The 25,496-nt window shown below is 43.9% G+C and overlaps 1 protein-coding gene across 1 annotated transcript in view; it reads right to left on the bottom strand.

Moving 5' to 3' along the window:
- Positions 1-23,036: 23,036 nt before the first annotated feature.
- Positions 23,037-25,496, bottom strand: part of DNAAF1 (dynein axonemal assembly factor 1) — a 28,835-nt gene continuing 26,375 nt past the window's right edge. Inside the window, exon 13 of the mRNA XM_089692879.1 lies at positions 23,037-24,887. Within this exon, the coding sequence (XP_089549005.1) occupies positions 24,796-24,887 (92 nt within the window). The 3' untranslated portion in view covers positions 23,037-24,795. The remainder of the gene's footprint in view (positions 24,888-25,496) is intronic.

Here is a 25,496-nt window from a genome sequence, read left to right as displayed (position 1 = left end):
CCACATTTGCTTCTCCCTCTGCGGCGCGCGTCTGTCCTACAGTTCCCACCCCCTGCGTGGCTGGCTACAGGGACTTTTCAGGTATAATGGGTGCCGTGATAGGAGCTGTGCTGATCTATGGGGAGGGGGACTCTGATCTATGGGGGAACTCAGAGGGAATCTAGCTCTGTATACACAAGCATTCCTATAGAAATGTACATTTACAAATAATAATGATAATAAACTCTGCTTTCTATGGACAGTTTGTAACTTTTTTTGTTAAAAGTTCTGTTTAAAGGGAATCTTCACCCTCCACACCCACTTTGTATAATTGCACTCCTACCCACTCCACTGTCACAATTGAATATTTCTTCATTTCTTATTCTACTTTTTTTGCATTTTGTATGAAAATTTTTTGTGGTAATACCTTTTTTCTTGTCCTTTCCCACCACTGCCAGGATTCTCCCACAGCATTCCAGGAAGCCTGGGGTCATGTACAATGCATGCGCTGCTGTGCATCATCGGGGCTCTGGCTGTCTCTTCCTGGTTCTTGCAGCTGTATCCCTGATGTTACACTGTGGCACGTGCATGCCATCAGGGGTATGGCTACAAGAACTCGGAAGACACAGCGGCCCCTCGATGTAAGTAAACAAGATGGAGGCATGGTGAACAGCTTGCAGCGGATTGCAGCTGGAGAGGCAGTATAATTAGAAAACCCCTCTGCAGTGTAAAGAGCAAGCTCTATGGCAATCCGCATCAAGTGTCTTGGAGCTGCAGCGGCTGGGCAGTAGCCATCGCATGCATCAATAATTGCAGCGAATCTGGTTGGGTCTCTCTGAGCTTTGGTTCAACAAGTAGTGTCAGTTCTCTATATAGGTAAACCAGATTCACTCATGGCAACCAATACAGAAATCTATGTATTACTCCCAAGTGCAAATGGGAGCCTGCAGTCCAAGTGTGTTCATGTATCCAAAGGCTATGTTCTCACTTGTGCTTTCTGGGAACACATGCACAATTGTGCACTTTGCAGCCCTTTATCAGATGCACAGCATTGCTAATAATTTTTAATGGCACCTCCATGCGTCACACTAATGCGTGTACATTCATGTGCGCCAAAACGTGTGGTACTTTATTACATTTTAATGTGGTGCGATTTTTAATAGAGACCAGGGAATTATTTTGTGCATTTCTTGTGCATAGCGCAGTCCATTGAAATGAATGGGCTGCCCAAATATGACGCGCAGACTGCGGCCGGCCAGTTATGGGAGGGCGTCATAAGACGTCCTCTCAGAACATGCCCTCCCGCACGCCCCCAGGTGTGCGCCCCGGCGATCTACAATCTCAAACTAGATTCACTCATGGCAACCGATACAGAATGGGCTGCCCAAACATGACGCGCAGAAACACACAGAAAGCACAAGTTTCTGTTTAACCACTTGCCAACCGCAGATAGGCAAATGACGGCTTCACTGTGGCTGGCCAGTTCTGGGAGGGCGTCATATGACGTCCTCCCGGAACCCGCCCTCCCTGGTGTCCCCAGGGGCGCGCCACCCGGCGATCTCCGTGAGCGCTGTGTCCTAAGGACACAGCTGATCACGTGATGTAGTAAAAGGCCACTCACGGTGGCCTTTTACCTCGTGATTAGCCGTGTCCAATGACACAGCAGATCACCGGTAAATGCAGTTGTCGGTTATTGGCTGCACTTTCCTCACACTGTCACAGCGTGAGGAAAGTACTGCCAATGATTGGCAATTGTCAGATGACGGATTGGCACCGATCATCAGTGCCCTGATGCTCAATGCCACCCACCAGTGCCCATCAGTGCCACCCACCTGTGCCTAGCAGTGCTGCCCACCTGTGCCCATCAGTGCTGTCAGTCAGTGTCACCCATCAGTGCTGCTCATCAGTGTCGCCTATCTGTGCCCATCATTGTTGCATAACAGTGCCGCCTCATCAGTGCCGCTTATCAGTGCCGCCTATCGTGCCACCTATCAGTGCTGCCTATCAGTGCAGCCTCATCAGCGCATATTAGTGAAGGAGAACAATTACCTGTTTTCAAAATGTACTTATTTATTTATTTTAGGTACTTATATAGCGCCGTCAATTTACGCAGCACTTTACATATATATTGTACATTTACATCAGTCCCTAACCCTCAAGGGGCGTACAATCTAAGGTCCCTAACTTACATTCATACAGACACATACTAGGGACAACCCGGAGGAAACCCACGCAGGCACAGGGAGAAAATGCAAACTCCAGGCAGGAGGTGCCGTGGCTGGGATTCGAACCAACGACCCTAGTACTGCCAGGCGGAAGTGCTAACCATTTAGCCAATGTGCTGCCTATCTGTGCCCATCATTGTTGCATATCAGTGCCGCCTATCAGTGCTGCTTATCAGTGCCCATCAGTGTTGCCTATCTGTGCCACCTCATCAGTGCCACCTGCCTATCAGTGCTGCCCATTAGTGCATCCTCATCAACGCTTATTAGTGAAGGAGAACAAATACCTGTTTTCAAAATTGTATAATAGAAACAAAGAAAAACTTTTTTTTTCAATATTTTTGCTCTATTTTTGTTTGTAGCACAAAGAATAAAACACCCAGTGGCGATTAAATACCACTAAAAGAAAGCACTATTTGTGTGAAAAACGTGATAAAAATTTCATATGGGTACAATGTTGCATCACCACGCAATTGTCATTCAAAGTGCCACAGCGCTGAAAGCTGAAAATTGGCCTGGGCAGGAAGGGGGTATAAGTGCCCGGTAGGCAAGGGGTTAAAATCTATGTATTATACTTATTATGGAGTGGAATCACCACTCTCTTCCAGGGTTACAGAGCCATTAGGATCTTCAGTATCCAGCATATTCAGTCGGTCCCATTCACACCTGAGCTTTTTGTAAATGCACACAAAATCCCAAGTGTGTACATGCATTTACAAAATGCGCATAACATGCATGTTACGCTTGTGGTGCCATTCACTGATAATGGCACCTCAAACTCAGTAAGCAGACATGTTTCTGCATGTGGAAAAGTGCACAACAATCGTGTCAAAACGCACAAAGTTCAATGCTGAAAAAGCTACATGAACTACTTTGGCGCGTGTGTTGTGCGTAGGGAAGCCCATTGAAATGAATGGGCTGCCCTATGCGTGTAGTACAAAAATACGCACACAAAATTCGTCTTTTTTTACATGCATCCACAAAATGCCGTTTATAGATACAGGATAAAAAAAAATTACAAAGGAAAAATATATTTTACAATTATGAGGGTGGCCACTGGGGTGTAGTATGTGTCATTATTTGTCTGTACTACAGTCCCAGCTGCCCACACCATACATGGTAGGAAGGGGGCACTTTACCAGGATAAAGAGATGTGGACTGCTCAGCTCCGCCCACTCACATGCTGGCTTAGCTGCTAATGACAATTTGGAATCTACACCCAAAATCGCCATTCATACATGTATTATCAGCCCAGAAGCCATTGGCTGTCCATCTGGGGTGTTCTGTGGCTACTACTGCTCTGAATTACATCCCCAGCTGCCCACACTGCACCTAGAAGGGAATAGGTCCCTTCACCATAACAAATATGGCTGCCGGAGTCCTCAGCTCTGCCCCATTTAGCTACTTCGCAAGTAATGACAGCTTTAAAACTGGAAACAAAATCAGCATTCGTACATAAATAATCAGTCCAAAAGCCATGAGATGTCCCTCTGGGGTGTGCGGTTGCTATTTCTGCTCTGAATTACATTCCCGGCTGCCCACACTTTGCATAGAAAGGAATGAGTTACTTTATCATAACAAAGATGGCCACTGAAGTCCTCAGTTACGGCCACTCAGATGCTGGGTTAGCAACTAATGACGGCTTTGAAACTTGAATCAAATTCCGCATTCAAACATGTATAAACATTACAAAATGCATGAACTGTCCCTCCAGAGTGTACTGTGGCGATTACTACTCTGAATGACATTCATGGCTGCCCACACTGTATATAGAGGAGAATAGGTCACTGTACCATATCAAAGATGGCCATCGTAGTACTCGTCTCCGCCTCTCCTTGGCTCCACCTCTCATATAGCCGAGTCTGTGGTCTCTTCATAACTGACGGAGGTGGAGCTTCAGCCCAGCAGTCCTCTCCTCTCTACTAGAAGGCAGTGAATGAATAGTTGCTAGGGATTCCAGAGTGCTTAGCAACCGAGGTTTGCTCCGCCCCTGCTGTGTGTGACTCCTCCCAGTTCCCGCCCCCTGATTGGTTGACTTCTGGGACTTGTCAGGTATAATGGGGGCTGTGATAGGAGCTGTGTAGAGCTATGGGGAGGGGGACTGTGATCTATGGGGAACCTCAGAGGGGATCTAGCTCTGTATACACAAGCATTGCTATAGAAATGTCTGTCATCTCATGTGCAGGTGATCATGACATCACACTGCTTTCTATGGACACTTTACTACTTTGTTGTCAGAGGTTTTATATAAAGTCACCCTTCCCCCTCCCCCCACTTTGCATCATTGCACTCCTCCCCCTCCGCTGTCACAGATGGACATTTTATTTCTTTATTGTATTTATTATTCTACATTTTTTGGCATTTTTTGTTAAATTTGTTTTTTGCTGTAATATCTTTTTTTCTTGTCCCCTCCCCTCACATTTACAGGTGATCATGACATCACACTCTGCTTTCTATGGACACTTTTCTACTTTTGTTTGTCAGTTTTCATTAAAGTGAGCCTCCCCCCCACTTTGTATCATTGCACTCCTCCCCCTCCGCTGTCACCGATGGACATATCTTTGTATTTCTTTTATGGATTATTCGCCTTTTTTGCATTTATTTATTGATTTTTGTAATACCATTTTCCTTGTCCCCTCCCACCACTGGCAGGACTCTCCGACATCCTCCTGGAATATTGATGTCATGTATCCCAGGAAGCCTCGGGGTCCTGTACAACGCATGCGCTGCTGTGCATCATCGGGGCTCTGGCTGTCACTTCCTGGTTCTTGCAGCTGTAGCCACGATGCTGCACTGTGGCCAATGCGTGCCATCAGGGGGACGGCTACGAGAACCCGGGAGAGACAGCGGCCCCTTAATGATGTACCAAAACACCTGACTGTTTCGTGAGCGCAGCAAAATCACATGTTTTTATGTGCATTTATGAAACGTTGTGGTGCCATTCATTGTTAATGACATCACAAACACAGCAAGCAGACAAGCGTTGTTCCAAGTGGCAGACGTGTCAAAACGCACAAAGCTTAATGCTACTTTGGCACGAGTGTCATGCGTAGGGCCGCCTACTGAAATGAATGTGATTTTGCATGCGTTCATGGAATGTACTTTATAGCTTACAAAAAAATTATAAAGGAAGACATTCTTTTACCAGAATAAAGAGCTCTGAGCGCTCAGCTCCACCCCGCAACATTGTGCTGGGCTGGCAGATTATGACAGCTTTGTATCAAAACTGCTATTCATGGAGGTGTATGGATGATGGCAATAGCCATCAGGGGTCCCTCTGGGGTGTATTGCGGCTATTACTGCTCTGTACTACATTCCCTGCTGCCAACACCAGATATCGGACTGAAAGGGTCACTTTACCATAAAAGAGATGGCCGCTGGAGTGCTCAGCTTCACCTCCCATCATTGGCTTCACCTCCCATCATTGGCTCCACCTCCCACTCAGGCTCTGTAATCCTTCAAACTTACTGAAAGCTCTTCAGGAAATGGCAGACCTGGACCGTCAGCCCGCCAGTCTGCAGTGCTGGATCCCCACTGAGCAGCAGTCAATGATTGCTAGGAAAGCCAGCGTACTTAGCAACCAATGATGTCATGTGTATGCCTTGTCCCCTGTAGCACACCTACTCCCAGTTCCCGTCTCCTGTCTGCCCTTCTTCAGGGACATATTGATCAGGCACTGGGCACTGTGATGGGCTCTACTGATCTATGGGGCTACTCTGATCTATGAGGGAACTCTGATCTATGGGGGGTATTCTGATGACGCAAATGATCTGTGGGGGTACTCTGATGTATGTGGGCACTCTAATCTATGGGGATACTCTGAGGGGGGTACTCTGATTGGGGCACCTGATCTGTGGGGGTACTCTGATGAGGGCAACTGATCTTTGGGGGTACTCTGATCTATGGGGGTGCTCTGAATGGGGCACCTGCAATTCTGCAGCATAGAGGTGCAGGGGGACTCTGATCTATGGGGGAACTCAGAGGGAATCTAGCTCTGTATACACAAGCATTCCTATAGAAATGTACATTGACAAGTAATAATGATAATAAACTCTGCTTTCTATGGACAGTTTGTAACTTTTTTTGTTAAATGTTCTGTTTAAAGGGAATCTTCACCCTCCCCACCCACTTTGTATAATTGCACTCCTACCCACTCCACTGTCACAATTGAATATTTCTTCATTTCTTATTCTACTTTTTTTGCATTTTGTATGAAAATTTTTTGTGGTAATACCTTTTTTCTTGTCCTTTCCCACCACTGCCAGGATTCTCCCACAGCATTCCAGGAAGCCTGGGGTCCTGTACAACGCATGCGCTGCTGTGCATCATCGGGGCTCTGGCTGTCTCTTCCTGGTTCTTGCAGCTGTATCCCTGATGTTACACTGTGGCACGTGCATGCCATCAGAGGGACGGCTACAAGAACCCGGAAGACACAGCGGCCCCTCGATGTAAGTAAACAAGATGGAGGCATGGTGAACAGCTTGCAGCGGATTGCAGCTGGAGAGGTGGTATAATTAGAAAACCCCTCTGCAGTGTAAAGAGCAAGCTCTATGGCAATCCGCATCAAGTGTCTTGGAGCTGCAGCGGCTGGGCAGTAGCCATCGCATGCATCAATAATTGCAGCGAATCTGGTTGGGTCTCCCTGAGCTTTGGTTCAACAAGTAGTGTCAGTTCTCTATATAGGTAAACCAGATTCACTAATGGCAACCGATACAGAAATCTATGCATTACTCCCAAGTGCAAATGGGAAGCCTGCAGTCCAAGTGTGTTCATGTATCCAAAGGCTATGTTCCCACTTGTGCATTGTGGGAACACATGCACAATTGCGCACTTTGCAGCCCTTTATCAGATGCACAGCATTGCTAATAATTTTTAATGGCACCTCCATGCGTCACACTAATGCGTGTACATTCATGTGCGCCAAAACATATGGTACTTTATTACATTTTAGTGTGGTGCGATTTTTAATAGAGACCAGGGAATTATTTTGTGCATTTCTTGTGCATAGCGCAGTCCATTGAAATGAATGGGCTGCCCAAATATGACGCGCAGACTGCGGCCGGCCAGTTTTGGGAGAGCGTCATAAGACGTCCTCTCAGAACGTGCCCTCCCGCACGCCCCCAGGTGTGCGCCCCGGCGATCTACAATCTCAAACTAGATTCACTCATGGCAACCGATACAGAATGGGCTGCCCAAACATGACGCGCAGAAACACACAGAAAGCACAAGTATCTGTTTAACCACTTGCCAACCGCAGATAGGCGAATGACGGCTTCACTGCGGCTGGCCAGTTCTGGGAGGGCGTCATATGACGTCCTCCCGGAACCCGCCCTCCCTGGTGTCCCCAGGGGCGCGCCACCCGGCGATCTCCGTGAGCGCTGTGTCCTAAATACACAGCTGATCACGTGATGTGGTAAAAGGCCAATCACAGTGGCCTTTCACCTCGTGATTAGCCGTGTCCAATGACACAGCAGATCACCGGTAAATGCAGTTGTCACAGCGTGAGGAAAGTACTGCCAATGATTGGTAATTGTCAGAGGACGGATTGGCACCGATCATCAGTGCCCTGATGCTCAATGCCACCCACCAGTGCCCATCAGTGCCACCCAGCTGTGCCCATCAGTGCCTAGCAGTGCTGCCCACCTGTGCCCATCAGTGCTGTCAGTCAGTGTCACCCATCAGTGCTGCTCATCAGTGTCGCCTATCTGTGCCCATCATTGTTGCATAACAGTGCCGCCTCATCAGTGCCACCTATCAGTGCTGCTTATCAGTGCCCATCAGTGCTGCCTATCAGTGCTGCCTATCAGTGCAGCCTCATCAACGCATATTAGTGAAGGAGAACAATTACCTGTTTTCAAAATTTTATAAAAGAAAAACTTTTTTTTTCAAAATGTATTTATTTTAGGTACTTATATAGCGCCCTCAATTTACGCAGCACTTTACATATATATTGTACATTCACATCAGTCCCTAACCCTTAAGCAGCGTGCAATCTAAGGTCCCTAACTTACATTCATGCATACACATACTAGGGACAACCCGGAGGAAACCCACGCAGGCACAGGGAGAACATGCAAACTCCAGGCAGCAGGTGCCGTGGCTGGGATTCGAACCAACGACCCTAGTACTACCAGGCAGAAGTGCTAACCATTTAGCCAATGTGCTGCCTATCTGTGCCCATCATTGTTGCATAACAATGCTGCCTCATCAGTGCCGCCTATCAGTGCTGCTTATCAGTGCCCATCAGTGTTGGCTATCTGTGCCACCTCATCAGTGCCACCTGCCTATCAGTGCTGCCTATCAGTGAAGCCTCATCAACGCACATTAGTGAAGGAGAACAAATACCTGTTTTCAAAATTGTATAATAGAAACAAAGAAAAACTTTTTTTTTCAATATTTTTGCTCTATGTTTGTTTATAGCACAAAAAAAAAACATCCAGTGGCGATTAAATACCTCCAAAAAAAAGCACTATTTGTGTGAAAAACTTGATAAAAATGTCATATGGGTACAATGTTGCATGACCGCGCAATTGTCATTCAAAGTGCCACAGCGCTGAAAGCTGAAAATTGGCCTGGGCAGGAAGGGGATATAAGTGCCCGGTAGGCAAAGGGTTAAAATCTATGTATTATACTTATTATGGAGTGGAATCACCACTCTCTTCCAGGGTTACAGAGCCATTAGGATCTTCAGTATCCAGCATATTCAGTCGGTCCCATTCACACCTGAGCTTTTTGTAAATGCACACAAAATCCCAAGTATGTACATGCATTTACAAAATGCGCATAACATGCATGTTACGCTTGTGGTGCCATTCACTGGTAATGGCACTTCAAACGCAGTAAGCAGACATGTTTCTGCATGTGGAAAAGTGCACAACAATCGTGTCAAAACGCACAAAGTTCAATGCTGAAAAAGCTACATGAACTACTTTGGCGCGTGTGTTGTGCGTAGGGAAGCCCATTGAAATGAATGGGCTGCCCTATGCGTGTAGTACAAAAATACGCACACAAAGTGCTCTTTTTACATCCACAAAATGCAGTTATAGATACAGGATAAAAAAAAATTACACAGGAAAAAAATCTTTTACAATTATGAGGGTGGCCACTGGGGTGTAGTATGTGTCATTATTTGTCTGTACTACAGTCCCAGCTGCCCACACCATACATGGTAGGAAGGGGGCACTTTACCAGGATAAAGAGATGTGGACTGCTCAGCTCCGCCCACTCACATGCTGGCTTAGCTGCTAATGACAGTTTGGAATCTATACCCAAAATCACCATTCATACATGTATTATCAGCCCAGAAGCCATTGGCTGTCCATCTGGGGTGTTCTGTGGCTACTACTGCTCTGAATTACATCCCCAGCTGCCCACACTGCACCTAGAAGGGAATAGGTCCCTTCACCATAACAAATATGGCCGCCGGAGTCCTCAGGTCCGCCCCATTTAGCTACTTCGCAAGTAATGACAGCTTTAAAACTGGAAACAAAATCAGCATTCGTACATAAATAATCAGTCCAAAAGCCATGAGATGTCCCTCTGGGGTGTGCGGTTGCTATTTCTGCTCTGAATTACATTCCCGGCTGCCCACACTGTGCATAGAAAGGAATGAGTTACTTTACCATAACAAAGATGGTCACCGAAGTCCTCAGTTCCGCCCACTCAGATGCTGGGTTAGCAACTAATGACGGCTTTGAAACTTGAATCAAATTCCGCATTCAAACATGTATAAACATTACAAAATGCATGAACTGTCCCTCCAGAGTGTACTGTGGCGATTACTACTCTGAATGACATTCATGGCTGCCCACACTGTATATAGAAGAGAATAGGTCACTGTACCATAACAAAGATGGCCATCGTAGTACTCGTCTCCGCCTCTCCTTGGCTCCACCTCTCATATAGCCGAGTCTGTGGTCTCTTCACAACTGACGGAGGTGGAGCTTCAGCCCAGCAGTCCTCTCCTCTCTACTAGAAAGCAGTGAATGAATAGTTGCTAGGGATTCCAGAGTGCTTAGCAACCGAGGTTTGCCCCGCCCCCTGCTGTGTGTGACTCCTCCCAGTTCCCTCCCACTGATTGGCTGACTTCTGGGACTTGTCAGGTATAATGGGGGCTGTGATAGGAGCTGTGTAGAGCTATAGGGAGGGGGACTGTGATCTATGGGGGACCTCAGAGGGGATCTAGCTCTGTATACACAAGCATTGCTATAGAAATGTCTGTCATCTCATGTGCAGGTGATCATGACATCACACTGCTTTCTATGGACACTTTACTACTTTGTTGTCAGAGGTTATATATAAAGTCACCCTTCCCCCTCCCCCCACTTTGTATCATTGCACTCCTCCCCCTCCGCTGTCACAGATGGACATTTTATTTCTTTATTGTATTTATTATTCTACATTTTTTGGCCTTTTTTGTTAAATTTGTTTTTTGCTGTAATATCTTTTTTTCTTGTCCCCTCCCGTCACATTTACAGGTGATCATGACATCACACTCTGCTTTCTATGGACACTTTTCTACTTTTGTTTGTCAGTTTTCATTAAAGTGAGCCCCCCCCCCCACTTTGTATCATTGCACTCCTCCCCCTCCGCTGTCACCGATGGACATTTCTTTTTATTTCTTTTATGGATTATTCGCCTTTTTTGCATTTATTTTTGTAATACCATTTTCCTTGTCACCTCCCACCACTGGCAGGACTCTCCGACATCCTCCTGGAATATTGATGTCATGTATCCCAGGAAGCCTCGGGGTCCTGTACAACGCATGCGCTGCTGTGCATCATCGGGGCTCTGGCTGTCACTTCCTGGTTCTTGCAGCTGTAGCCACGATGCTGCACTGTGGCCAATGCGTGCCATCAGGGGGACGGCTACGAGAACCCGGGAGAGACAGCGGCCCCTTAATGATGTACCAAAACACCTGACTGTTTCGTGAGCGCAGCAAAATCACATGTTTTTATGTGCATTTATGAAACGTTGTGGTGCCATTCATTGTTAATGACATCACAAACAGCAAGCAGACAAGCGTTGTTCCACGTGGCAGACGTGTCAAAACGCACAAAGCTTAATGCTACTTTGGCACGTGTGTCATGCGTAGGGCCGCCTACTGAAATGAATGTGATTTTGCATGCGTTCATGGAATGTACTTTATAGCTTACAAAAAAATGATAAAGGAAGACATTCTTTTACCAGAACAAAGAGCTCTGAGCGCTCAGCTCCACCCCGCAACATTGTGCTGGGCTGGCAGATTATGACAGCTTTGTACCAAAACTGCTATTCATGGAGGTGTATGGATGATGGCAACAGCCATCAGGGGTCCCTCTGGGGTGTATTGTGGCTATTACTGCTCTGTACTACATTCCCTGCTGCCAACACCAGACATCGGACTGAAAGGGTCACTTTACCATAAAAGAGATGGCCGCTGGAGTGCTCAGCTCCACCTCCCATCCTTGGCTGCACCTCCCATCCTTGGCTCCACCTCTCACTCAGGCTCTGTAATCCTTCAAACTTACTGAAAGCTCTTCAGGAAATGGCAGACCTGGACCGTCAGCCCGCCAGTCTGCAGCAGTCAATGATTGCTAGGAACGCCAGTGTACTTAGCAACTTCTTAGCAACCAATGATGTCATGCTTATGCCTTGTTCCATGTATCACACCTCCTCCCAGTGCCCTTCTTCAGGGACATATTGATCAGGCACTGGGCACTGTGATGGGCTCTACTGATCTATGGGGCTACTCTGATCTATGAGGGAACTCTGCTGTATGAGGGGGTACTCTGATGACTGCAACTGATCTGTGGGGGTACTCTGATGTATGTAGGCACTATAATCTATGGGGGTACTCTGATTGGGGCACCTGATCTGTGGGTCTACTCTGATCTATGAAGGAACTCTGATCTATGGATAAACGCTGATGACAGCAACTGATCTATGGGGGCACTCTTATCTATGGGGGGTACTCTCAGGCACCTGATCTGTGGGAGTACTCTGATATATGGGGCACTCTGACCTATGAGGGTACTCTGATGAAGGCAACTGATCTGTGGGGGTTCTCTACTATATGGGGACACTCTAATCTATGGGTGTACTCTGAGGCACCTGATCTGTGGGGGTACTCTGATCTATGGGAGTACTCTGATTTGGGCACCTGATCTATGGAGGTTCTCTGGTGAGGGCAACTGATCTGTGGGGGTACTCTGATCTATGGGATACTCTGATGAGAGCACCTGATCTATAGGGGTACTCAGACAGGAGCACCTGATCTATGGGGGTACTCAGATGGGAGCACCTGATCTATGGGGGTACTCAGATGGGGCAGCTGTTCTATGAAGGTTTAAAGGTGAATCCCAGGATAAGCAAATATTGTCTAAATGCAAGAGTCCTGTGTATTCTTCTTGAATCTCGGTGTGTTTTGTTTATTTCTTCTAGATCTGTGCAGTAATCCAGTGTGAACTTTTCCCTCTGTGCAGGAGCTTCCTGTAATAAAGACCGCTCAACTGCTGCTCTCTCTCCTTGCGCAGGGTGACTGGCCTTGTCTCTGCCCCTCTGGTGGTTTTCTGAAGGCAGCTTGCAATGGGTGGGTCCTGCCTGGTCCCGCCCACAGCTCTGCTCTCTGCACAGGCTATGTTTAGAACAGTGAAGATGTCACTGCTATGTTTACAAGATAATACCTGGTTTTGCAAAGGCATATGGTGCTCCCAAAGTGGACATCCTTTGTGGCTATTAGGAATTATATGTTTTAAAGTGTTTGTGCTCGGAGTTCAGCTGTAAACCTGAAAATAAGGATGCCTTTTTTAGCCAATATATTGTGTTTGAAAAATGTTACTAAAAGTATTTTTTAAACAGGTATCCCAGTGAAGCTCCCAGCAGAGCACATAGTAAGGGGCCAGATCGATAAATCGCCTTTACAGAATAATACTTCATCTGTAATCAACATTCCAGCATACTGCACAGAGGTAAGAATTGATGGGCTACTCATAGATTTACTTCAGTTATTTAAAAGTGACCTTCAGGAACATGGCTAAATCCACAAATGAGATCCATACAAGGGAGCCGTCTTACCTGCCAAAGGATTTGTGCTTCTGTCCGTACACTGGTGATAGTTACACAGCTCTCACACACAGCACAACACAGTCTAGCTGGGCTTTTCTCTGATGCAATTAAAGTGATTGTAAAGGTTTGATTATTTTTTTCATATAATAAACATGTTATACTTACCTGCTCTGTGCACAGCAGACCAGGATCCTCCTCTTCTGGGGTCCCCCGCCAGCACTCCTGGCTCCTTCTCCCTTCCAAGTGCCACCACTACAAGCTGCTTGCTATGGGGGCACTCGCACGGGTTTGATCCCGAGCTGAGTTGTGTGCGTCTATTGATACACACACTGCAGTTCAGCCACGCCCCTGCTCCCTTGAGTGACAGCAACAGGAGCCAATGGCTCCTGCTGCTGCTTCCATATCCAGTGAGGAGAGAGAGAGTAGCACTGCTGCTCTTAGGCACAGCGCTGGATCGAGATCAGGCAAAGGAAAGTATTTAGGGGGGTCTGGGGGGAGCTAATCACAGAAGATTTTTTTAACTTAATGCAGAGAATGCATCAAAGTAATAAACCTTCTGTCTTTACAACCACTTTAAGAACCAGAAGCTCTTTTGGACATACCTCTCTTCTGGGTCACAAGAGTGCACTTGTGTTCTCCTGTGACCCAGAATCAGCCAAAAGTGGGCTAAAGGTCCTCCGTGGGCTGATGTCACAGAGTGGCTCCAAGCTGTGGAAGGATCCCAACCATATTGTTGGGATCCGCCCAGCTGTCTATTGACAGCTGGCTTCAGCTCTCAGCACACGGCTGAAACTGCTGGCTGCTTTGAGGAGACCGAGAACTAAGCAATCAGCAGTCATGTGATCGCTCAGTTCTCTGTCTTAGAGTTGGTTGCGGACAGCTGCAGCATCACAGTGATGCTGCAGCATAGAAGTAGGTATGTTTTTTTTTTAGTACATACATCTCAGACTGAAGCTGCATTGTGGCGGGGAGTATGGATGTTTGTTTTTTGAGAACTCCCAAATTTTCCATTAATTGTTCTCCCATTTGATGGTGCCTGGTTAGTTCCATGTGTGACACCAGACTACAGCATGACATTAGGTAAGGGGTGCATTCTTCCTACTGACCACCAATGTGAGGGACACTTTTGCAATTGACCCTGATTAAACTCGTAAGTAAAGGTTCCCGAAAACCTGAAAATTATTTTTTTTTTATACTGTTAGAGGATTTACGTTAGAAAAAGCCTGGTCTAGACCTTCCTGTAATCTCCTCACCACCCCTACTAGATGCATTGTTCTCCGAGCTGTAGAGGGAACACTACATTTAGCAATTTGCCTGGGTGCCCAAACACAGGACTGGGCCTTCCTTTTCTAAGATTTCCCATCACATTCTCTCACAGTGATAACCCAGCTCCCTATCTGATCAATCTACATGCCTGAATCTTATATCTAAATTAAGATTTTAAGCAGTTTGAATCAAGATTGCAATAAAGATTGAGACATGAGTTGTACTTAACCTTTCCTCTATTTTTCCAGAAATGTTTGTCTAGAATGGGGTCACTATACCCAGCCTACTGCAAGATTTTTTCCAGCCAACGACTAGTGGCAGTGACATATCAATGTGCACAGATCTGGGATTCAGGCCAACAGAGGCTGCCTATGGTCTCTGCTTTGACTTGATGTAAGAGGGGACTCTGATGGGAACCCAGATGAAAGGGGGACCCTGATATAAGTGGATACTTTGATGTAAGGGGGACTGTGATGTAAGGGGGGATTCTGATGTAAAAGGGAACTCATTTCTTTATAAAAAAATGTTTGTTTTGGCCCACAAATATTTGTAAAATAAACAATATAGTCCTCATACTGAAAGGTTTGGAGACCCCTGCTTTAGGGGAAATCTGTGGACCCTGATGTAAAGGGGAGCTCTACGGAGGTAAGGAGGAACTCTGCAAACTCTGATGTAAGGGGGGCTCTAGTGACCAGGGAACCTCTTACACCAGAGTTCCCCTTTACACCAAGTCAGCAACATTCCCCTTTACATCAGGGTCCAGTGAGTTCCCCTTTACATCAGGGTCCGGAGAGTTCCCCTTTTCATCAGGGTCCGGAGAGTTCCACTTTACATCAGGGTCCGGAGAGTTCCCCTTTACATCAGGGTCCGCAGAGTTCCCCTTTACATCGGGGTCCGCAGAGTTCCCCTTTACATTGGGGTCCGTAGAGTTTCTCCTTGCACTATAAGGCAAATCCTGCAGACTCTGATGTACTGTAAAGGGGAACTCTGATGTAAAGGGGTCTCTGGGAAGGCTGGGAACTCTGATGTATGAGGGGATTCTAATGTAATGACAGGAAGGGGGCACGTGCAGAACATGTGAGGTTTTTTGCACCAGGGCCCTTAAGGTTGTAGTTATGCCTCTGGCTTGCAGGAATTTACTAGATTGCAGCTGCTCTGACTCAGAATCTTGGGTGTTTTGTTTGACACTGCATGGGTACAACCATACACTCTAGTGTCGATGGGTATGCTGGCAGGTCCATAATCTGGGTCTCCTAGCTGTCTGTTTTCCTCTTTCTCCTCATACAGCCCCTTGCTTCCTCGTTCCGTACACGTTTCTCGCACCGCATCCAAAACCCACTGATTTCGAGATCTGCTGTGGGTGCCAATAATTTGTTAATGGCACCCCAAACACAGATTGCAAACGCAGTGCATTTGCCTGCACCAGATCGCATGGTACCGCAGTACCATGTGATTTGGTGCTGTGCGTTTTTGAAAAGTAGTGCACGCTTTACTTTATGTGCAATCTAGTGCAATTTCAGCCTATTTAAATGAATGGGCTGAAACTCGCACCGCTCTGAATGGTGTAGGAATGTGTGCTATTCAGGTGTGAACCGGCCCTAAAATTCCCAGTCGTTTTTCTTTTTTACTTTTGTATCAGTTACAAGTCCATACACAAGGGTTTTTTTTACGTTTTAAAATTTATATAATTTTAGACTGAGACACTGTCATGACATCTGAACAGTTTATAGGCCACATTTAAGCCAGCCATAGACAAATCTAAATCCGTCCGATTCAGCAGGAACCAGCCGAATTTCAATCCATCTATGATCAGGCTGGTAGAACTGAAGTCGAGCTATCCATTGATTGACTTCAGTGCAACCAGCCTGTGTTTTTTCTTTTTTTTTTCTTTTGTTCGATCACTATAGGCATCAGCATTGATCAATGTATTCTGACAGCGGGGAAACCTTCTCCCGTCAGAATACAATAGCGCAGTGGAAGGGATTCCCCCAACACTGACTGTGTTGATAGGGAAATCAAGCAATTTCCTTTCCTTCAACCCATGGTAAAAGTATGGCGTGCCTTAGACCATGTATATTTAGTGTGCAACATGCAGCATGGTTGCATAAACCATTTCCAAAACTAGGGTTGCACCTATACTGAGTACTTGCACAAATACTTGTACTTGTGCAAATGCTCTTGATACTGAAACTGGTACCTTTGTGGTGCAATCTGAGGCCATACAAAATGAATAGCTCAAATTGCACTGCGAAGAATTGCATGCAATCTGAACAGGAATGTGGTGCAATTCCTGTCTGAATCACATGCGGTTTTGCGCATAGCTCCTGTGTGAACCCAGGCTTGACATAATGACTTTGACCCTGAATTCACACAGGGAAACCTCCCTGCATGACCTACCATGATACAATCTGTAGTGTATCAAAGTGAGTAAACAGTAGACCAGAAATACTAACATAAATAACTAAATCAATATGCACATTCCTAATAATCTGAGATAAAAAACAATTAAGATCAAAATCTATGTTCAATCCTTTGGGGGCCTGCGTCTGCATATTAAAAATCCATTTAGACTGTCTTACTAAGGGAGCGCACCTTATGGCTTCCTCTCCAGTGCTTATTATATCTTTCTATCCCCCAAAACATAGGACATGAGGGATCTTTATAGTGATGCTTTAAAAAATGTCTTGAGATGCTATGTTTGGGGAACCCTTTCTTAATGTTTTGCACATGCTCTCTAAGGCATACCCATAGGGGCCTTTTTGTCCTTCCCACATATTGTAATCCACAACCACATTGTAATGCGTATACTACCCCCTCAGTTCTACAGGAGATAAAATCGTCTGTGTTATATTCTATTCCATTCGTTCTTGCGACAAACTTTTTCCTCTTTATATTCTTTCCTCCTGTGGCCTTACAGACATAACACAACTTACAAGGGAAGAAACCCTTCTGATCTAAAAATGTCAATTTTTTGTTTCTAATGGGGGATCAAGAACATTTCTAACTAATTTATTTCTCAAGGTTGGGGCTTTTCTATATATAAATTTGGGATACTCTGGTATTATATTCGTCAAGGTAGGATCTGCTCTCAGGAGTGGCCAATGTTTCTTGAAGATATTCTCAATCTTTCTATAGTGAACATTATAATCCAGAATAATAGATACTTTATCTCCATATTCCTCTTTCTGAGTTTTATCTTTTAACAGTGAAATTCTGTCTTTATTTCCCACTTCCTGTATTACTTTCTCTATATCACTTTTAGGGTAACCTTTATCTATAAACCTCTGCCAAATAATTTTGACCTGGTCATTATAATCTTTTTGGGTAGTGCAGTTTCTCCTTAACCTAACGCATTGGCCCTTAGGTATATTTAGTAGCCACGGTGGATAGTGACAACTGTCAGTTGGGATATACCCATTTCTATCCACACCCTTAAAGAATGTTTTTGTGCTAATCCTACCCTTTTCTATTTTAATATTAAGATCCAAAAAATTGATTTGTGCATGATCAAATTCCCACGAAAAATGGATGTTCTTGTCATTTTTATTAAGGTGATCTAAAAAAATCAAAAGGTCATCTTCTTTTCCTTCCCATAGTATGATAACATAATCTATGTATCTCTTAAACAATAATAATTCTTTGGGGGGATTCTTGTATACTGCTTCTCTTTCCCAATGGGCCATAAATAAATTAGACACACTCGGGACGAAACGTGCCCCCATTGCTACCCCTCTAATTTGTGCTATAAAACGTATTGTTGTGCCAGAAATAATTATGTGTTAGACAAAACTTTAAGCATTCCAATAGAAAGTTCTTCTGTACTTGTGTCATATTTCCAAACTCTTTGATTCCCCAATCAGTGGCCCTTATGCCCTCCTTATGTCCAATGATGGTGTACAATGATGACACATCGGAACTGGCCAAAATAATGTTACTACAGTCTCCTTTTATCTTCTCAAGTAATTGGATAAGGTGCTTCGTGTCTCGTCTTCTTGACCAATGGTTGTAAGAAGAGATCAACATATTGTCCCAATCTAGCTGGTATAGATTGGATACCATTTACTATGGGACGTCCGGGGGGGTTAAGATTATCTATATGTAACTTTGGGACTGTGTATATTATCGGGATTCTACATGGGTCCGGAACTAAATACCTTGATTCTTTTTTGTTTAGTAATTCTTTATCTACTCCTCTTTTAATGAGTTTTTCTAATTCCTTTTTGTACTTAGGGTCCTTTGTCAATACTTGATAAGTGTTGCGGTCTGCCAATTGTGTCTCTAATTCCTTCAAGTAATATTCTTTGGTCATAACCACTATTCTCCCTCCCTTATCTGCTTGTCTAATTACTATATTTTCCCTCTTGCTTAGTTGTCTCATGCCTGTTAATAATCCAGTATTGCTGTGTATTCTGTCTCCAACTCTTGGTTAACCATTTTCCTAAATGCTTCAACTTGACTATTATTACTCAGCTGAGGATTGAAGAAAGATTTTTTGCGTAATGATGTATGTAAAATATTGCTACTAGGGGCACTATCAATTACCTTTTTGGCTCCTGGTAAATTTAAAAAATGTTTTTTAGTATTAACTTTTCTGATGAATTTTTGTATATCCACATAAATGTTAAACTTGTTAGCCGGTTTCGGTGGGGCAAATTTCAGACCTTTGTCTAGAACCATAATCTCTTCATTTGTTAGGGTTAAACCACTGAGGATAAAGACTCCCTCTCCCACTACTCTCTTTTTCTTTTGGACCTTAAATCCAGCTATGCATCCTCTTCTCTTAATGGGCTTCTCTTGTTCCATCCCTCTCCGCCTGGACTCCTCTCCATTTGGCTTCTCCCTAATAAATCCCTCTGGGGATAGTCATATTCATTCCTAAGCGGCTCATATCTGTTATATACGGGTAGCGTACCTCACCCTTCGAATCTTGGTCCATTTCATCCCCCTTGATATTGTCTAGGACCATAATATGGCCTATTTTCTGGCCTAGGTTGAAACGGTCTCTGTGGCGGGTAAAAATCAGGTCTGGGACAAGGATGTTTATATGGTGGATAATAGGGTTTCCAATTCCTATTACCTCCTCCCTGTGTTCTCTTGTGGATGGAGCCCCCATGTCTGGGCCTCCATCCAATATGTGGTGTTTGGAAACCCTGTCCTTCATTAGGATGTCTCGCTTGAAATTTCCCTTTGTTTAGGCCTTTATGCAATTCTTTTACTTTATCTCGAGGGTCTTCCTGGGACTCAATTCTGACTTTTGAATAGGTGTGGTATTGGCTGATGCCATACCTACAGTTGTGTTCAAAATAATAGCAGTGTGTTGAAAAAAGTGAATAAAGCTCAAAATCCTTCTAATAGCTTTTATTTCCATACACACAAATGCATTGGGAACACTACACATTCTATTCCAAATCAAAACATGAAAAAAAATATATCAAATTTGTGTTGTTCCTCTAAAACAAATTGAAGAAAAGTGAATATTAGACTGTTCAAAAAAATAGCAGTGTTTGTATTCTTCTTTACAAACTCAAACATACACTATATAAACTGGAAAATGTTTGAAGATTTTGCTTTCCTTTGAATCACTTAATTAGTATTTAGTTGTATAAGCACTGTTTCTGAGAACTGCTGTACATCTGTGTTGCATGGAGTCAACCAACTTCTGGCACCTGTGAACAGGTATTCCAGCCCAGGATGATTGGACTACATTCCACAGTTCTTCTCTATTTCTTGGTTTTGCCTCAGAAACTGCATTTTTGATGTCACCCCACAAGTTTTCTATTGAATTAAGATCCGGGGATTGGGCTGGCCACTCCATAACGTCAATCTTGTTGGTCTGGAACCAAGATGTTGCACGTTTACTGGTGTGTTTGGGGTTGTTGTCTTGTTGGAACACCCATTTCAAGGGCATTTCCTCTTCAGCATAAGGCAGCATGACCTCTTCAACTATTCTGATGTATTCAAACTGATCCATGATCCCTGGTATGTGATAAATAGGCCCAACACCGTAGTATGAGAAACATCCCCATATCATGATGCTTGCGCAACCATTCTTCACTGTCTTCACAGTGTACTGTGGCTTGAATTCAGTGTTTGGGGGTCGCCTGACAAACTGTCTCTGGCCACTAAACCCACAAAGAACAATCTTACTTTCATCAGTCCACAAAATTTCTCTTTAGGCCAGTCAATGTGCTCTTTGGCAAATTGTTACCTCTTCACATCTTTTTTTCAACAGTGGGACTTTGCGGGGGCTTCTTGCAGATAGCTTGGCTTCACATAGGCATCTTCTAATTGTAACAGTACTCACAGGTAACTTTAGACCTTCTTTGATCTTCCTGGAGCTGATTATTGGCTGAGTCCTTGCCATTTTGGCTATTCTTCTATCCATTCGAATGGTAGTTTTTTGCTTTCTTCCACGTCTTTCAGGTTTTGGTTGCCATTTTAAAGCATTTGCGATCATTTTAGCTGAGCAGCCTATCATTTTCTGCACTTCTTTATATGTTTTCCCCTCTCCAATCAACTTTTTAATCAAGGTACGCTGTTCTTCTGAACAGTGTCTGGAACGACCCGTTTTCCTCAGAATTTCAGAGAGAAATGCACTGTAACCAGCATGTACAACATTTGCTGCCTTCCTTCCTTAAATAAGGGCAATAATTGCCACCTGTTTTTCAAAGAATGAATGACCTCACTAATAGAACTCCACACTGCTATTATTTTGAACATGCCCCTTTCAATTAGTGATTCAATTACACAGAATCAGCAGCATGCATGTCAGTCAGTTGGGTCTGTTGGATTTCTATTACTCTACTACACCTGCTAGTAAATTATTTGCCATGTAGAGATATCATTTCTCCCAAAAACAGTGATTGATCAGGTTAGTGATGTCTGACTGCTATTATTTTGAACACAACTGTATATCTTCAACTGAGGACTGCCACTTAAACACTTGATTTCTTTTAAAATCATTAAAATCTCGCTGATATTTTCTTATCTTTCTATTTTTCACTTCCTGATCCACTTTTTCAAGATCCTTGTTCAGTCTCTTATTGAGATTGCCCATTTCTGGGGATTCCTTAAATGGTTCTAATTTTCCTTTGATGTCTACAATTTGTGTTTCCAGGTTTCTCATTTTCTTTTTAATAAAAATTTAATTAAATCCAAACCTTTCTCATGGAAAAAATTAAACCAATCTTCTGTGGATTCCTGGTCCACCAACCCATCACATATAGGCACTTTCCTGGAGGATCAGGTCACTGTTTGTGTGATTATCTTGGAGGTGTCATAGGTTTGGGGTCATTATTATGGAATACTGCCCTGCGGGCCAGTCTCTGAAGGGAGGGGATCATGCTTTGCTTCAGTATGTCACAGTACATGTTGGCATTCATGGTTCCCTCAATGAACTGTAGCTCTCCAGTACTGGCAGCACTCATGCAGCCCCAGATTATGATACTTGTCTTGACCATGATTGGATGAGGGAAATCAGCAAAGCTTTTCCACAGTGGTTAAACATCATTTGGATACAGCACTTAGAAGGCACCTCTCTCCCCACCGTTTTTCTTCTGATTTTCGTAGGATTGGCTTACCCTGGGATGGCTGCCATTCGTGCTACATATATATTCTAGGATGCATCACTAGAGGGGTCACCAGCAGAAAGAAAGAGGTCCTGACTCATATATATATATATATATATATATATATATATCTTTAGTTAGACCTCATTTAGAATACTGTGTCCAGTTCTGGAGGCCTCACTTACAAAAAGATATTGATAAGATAGAACGAATCCAGAGATGGGTAACAAAAATGGTGAAAGGAGGGACTTCAGGAACTTAACATGTACAGTCTGGAGAAAAGAAGGGAAAGGGGAGACATAATTGAAACCTTTAAATACATCAAGGGGGTGAATAAGGTTCAGGAGGGCAGTATTTTTTCAACATGAAACCAAAACCAAGAACACAGGGTCATGACCTTAAACTAACTGGAGAAAAGTTCAAAACCAATCTCAGAAAGTACTATTTTACTGAAAAAAGTAGTTGATGCTTGCAAAAAACTTTCAGCAGAGGTAGTGAGCCAGTCAACAGTAAATAGCTTCAAACATGCTTGGGACAAGCAAAGATCTATACTCAGACAAAAAAAGTTTACAAAGCAAAAACAAACAAAAAAAGGTACAAAAACACCCCATGGCAGACTCCATGGACCACTGGGTCTTTTTCTGCCATCACTTTTCTCTGTTTCCATATGGCATATAATAGGCTTACTATGGACTCTATTTAGATACTATGGTTGTTGGACAGGTCATATGCTTTGTTGTGCGCTGATCATATGTTTTAAATGGGTATAAGGCATACGCCCTTACAAGCTTAAAACATTTCAAATAATTTGCTGCCACACATACACACTCCACCTTTGTTCTGTTATCCCCACCTAATGGTGATATTTCACATCACTCCCTTTTTTTGTCATTGTATCAATTCACAAACTCACGATCACAATTTCTAACAATTTCGCTGAATTAACTTTCACGTGAACTTTTATGAAAATTTATTTATTTTATTAAGTCTTTAAGTTTACTGAATCAGTAATTTATCTCACGAATGGCTCAATTGATGAAGCTTTAATACAAGGAACCTTATCTTGGTTTGTTAGAATTGAACCAAGTGTTAATATATTTACAGGACACAGCAGTAGTATAGAGGCCACTGGGAAAAAACACAGCATGCAATGGGGGGAGGGGGCGGTGTAGGCATTAGATATTTTCAAACATTTTGAATGCTGCCCACTTTGTTGGGGTTTGTACCATTTAAAAACATAAGAGTTTAGACTCACCCACTGCTAGTAAGGTAAAAAAAAAAAAATCTGATTTCTCTTATGGGGAGAAGTTCTACACATCTGTTCGGTGAAGCAACAGAGTCACTTTAGTGGAAAGGTTAAAAATAAGATCAGGCAGTTTTTGCAACCACCACAACACTGTTATTAGTATATCATAGTAGCGATCTATATTTTTCCAAATCTGGGTTGCTATGATATGCAAATTGTGACTAGTCCCCATGGTCAAGTGCCTGGCTCCTGCTCCTCCAGCCCTAATTATTCATTCATCAATATGATGGGCAATTTCCAGCAGCCAAAAGTGAGATGCAAAAGCATGAGGGAGTAGAGTTGGCCTTTAACCATAGACTCTGGTCACAATCTGCCTATTAGATGGCCTAGTTACGCAGAGCAATAGGAGGCTCTGAAACTGAGAGAAACTGTCAGTATAGAAACAAAAGCGTTACCACTGATTGGAACTTCCATGCAGGTACTGGAGGAGGCTCCTTGATTGGAACTTCCATACATGTGTTGGAGGAGGCTCCTGATGAAATTACATTACAGAACCAGATGCCATCTCTGCAGTTCCAATGCTTATGTAACAGGATCTCTCAACAAATTAAGCCTTGGTTCAAACTAAATGAGACTTGAAATTGCGCTACTTCACTTGAGGTAGAGTGATTTCGAAGCCGCAGGTCAGTGCAATTTTAGGTGCGAATTGCCTGACATCTATGCAACTTTATGGACAGATGTCTATGCAAGTCATACCTGAAATCGCTGAAAATAGCGCAGAAACTATTTTCAAAATCGGTGCGACAATTTACCGATTTGAACGGTTCCATTGCCGACAATAGGGTGTGACTTGTCCTGCGATTTGGAACAGTCAAATCACATGACAAGTTGCACCAGTGTGAATCAGGGCTTAAGGTGATATTGATTTTTTTTGCCATCAAGTAAAATGCACATCCATTGCACTGACACATAATAATGACTTCTGTGTCAAATGGGGAACCGTTCTGTTAGTGGAAGGAGGTTTGTCACATGTAATTCTCTTATAGAAAATGGGAAAAGAAAAAAAATGAAATCGGCTCCTAACAGAGCAAGAAAAAGTACTGTGGGAACTTTTAAATGATTGTAAAAAGTACCTGTATTGCAAAAGAACACAGTGTGAAAGTAAAATAAGCATTGAAAGATTCCAGATTACACCAAATGATTCCAGATCATAGCTTGCTGTTGTTGTATGCCCATAAACTTTCATGTGACAGCAACTAGGCTGCGGCAGAGGTATGTCCATGTGTTCATATCCAGGCACTTATTGGGGCTCCTGACAACGGTAAGGTGACCAGTACTGCACTGAAAGCCATTCTTTTGTAACTGGTTTACTTTTAAAATTTAGGTTTTTTTGTACTACAGATTAGCTGCAGTTGGGGGAGCCTCTTGCCCGTAACCTATTTTGGAAAATAATAAACTATTTATTATCTCAGTCCAATCCATAATCAATGTCTTCATCTTCCTTGCATGTAAACATTGAAGTGCAGCCACCTTTTGTCTTGGCCTGTCTGTTGAAATCTCCTGTTACAAAAAAGCAAAATACAATAATTGAAAAAGTCCATATGCTTTATAATTCTTTTTTAATTATTATTAAAAACAAAAGAGTGAAAGTAAAAGGTACCAGAAGGAAACACAAGTGTTCACTATCAAATAGTAATATATTGATATGGGTGAAATGGTAGTTTTTACCTAGTCTACCAATAAAAAGCTGTTTTACTTACTTTTTAACTACTTACTCTTCTGGAAGCCAATGCTCTACTCTTTCCTTGATACTCCAGGTTGTGGACAGCACTCGCCATCCTCACTTACAATGTAGGACTGCTGGTCCTGAACTGTATGTGATAACATCAGTGCCACTGGTTGCCCAGGGAGGAGGACTGCTTTATACTGGTACCCAGGGGCGTCCCTAGGAAGGTGTGGAGGGTGCATGCCGCACCGGGTGACACCTTTTCCACAGGCTGACAGGGGTGGACTGACCATTTGGGCACTGCCCGAGGGCCCAGGGTCACTACAGGGCCCCATGAGAGGCTCAGTCCCTGTAAGTGCCGCTTCCGAAATAAGCAAGCATTGATGGGACAGACAGTGAGGCAGGCACTTCGGACACCTCTCCTCCTCGGAGTTTCAGCAGAG

This window comes from Staurois parvus, unplaced genomic scaffold, assembly GCF_062004578.1.
Source record: "Staurois parvus isolate SC_StPar_1 unplaced genomic scaffold, SC_StPar_1.0 ptg000607l, whole genome shotgun sequence".
NCBI lineage: Eukaryota > Metazoa > Chordata > Amphibia > Anura > Ranidae > Staurois > Staurois parvus.
Note: the sequence above shows the minus strand (reverse complement) of the source record. Positions and strands in the feature narration are given on the sequence as shown.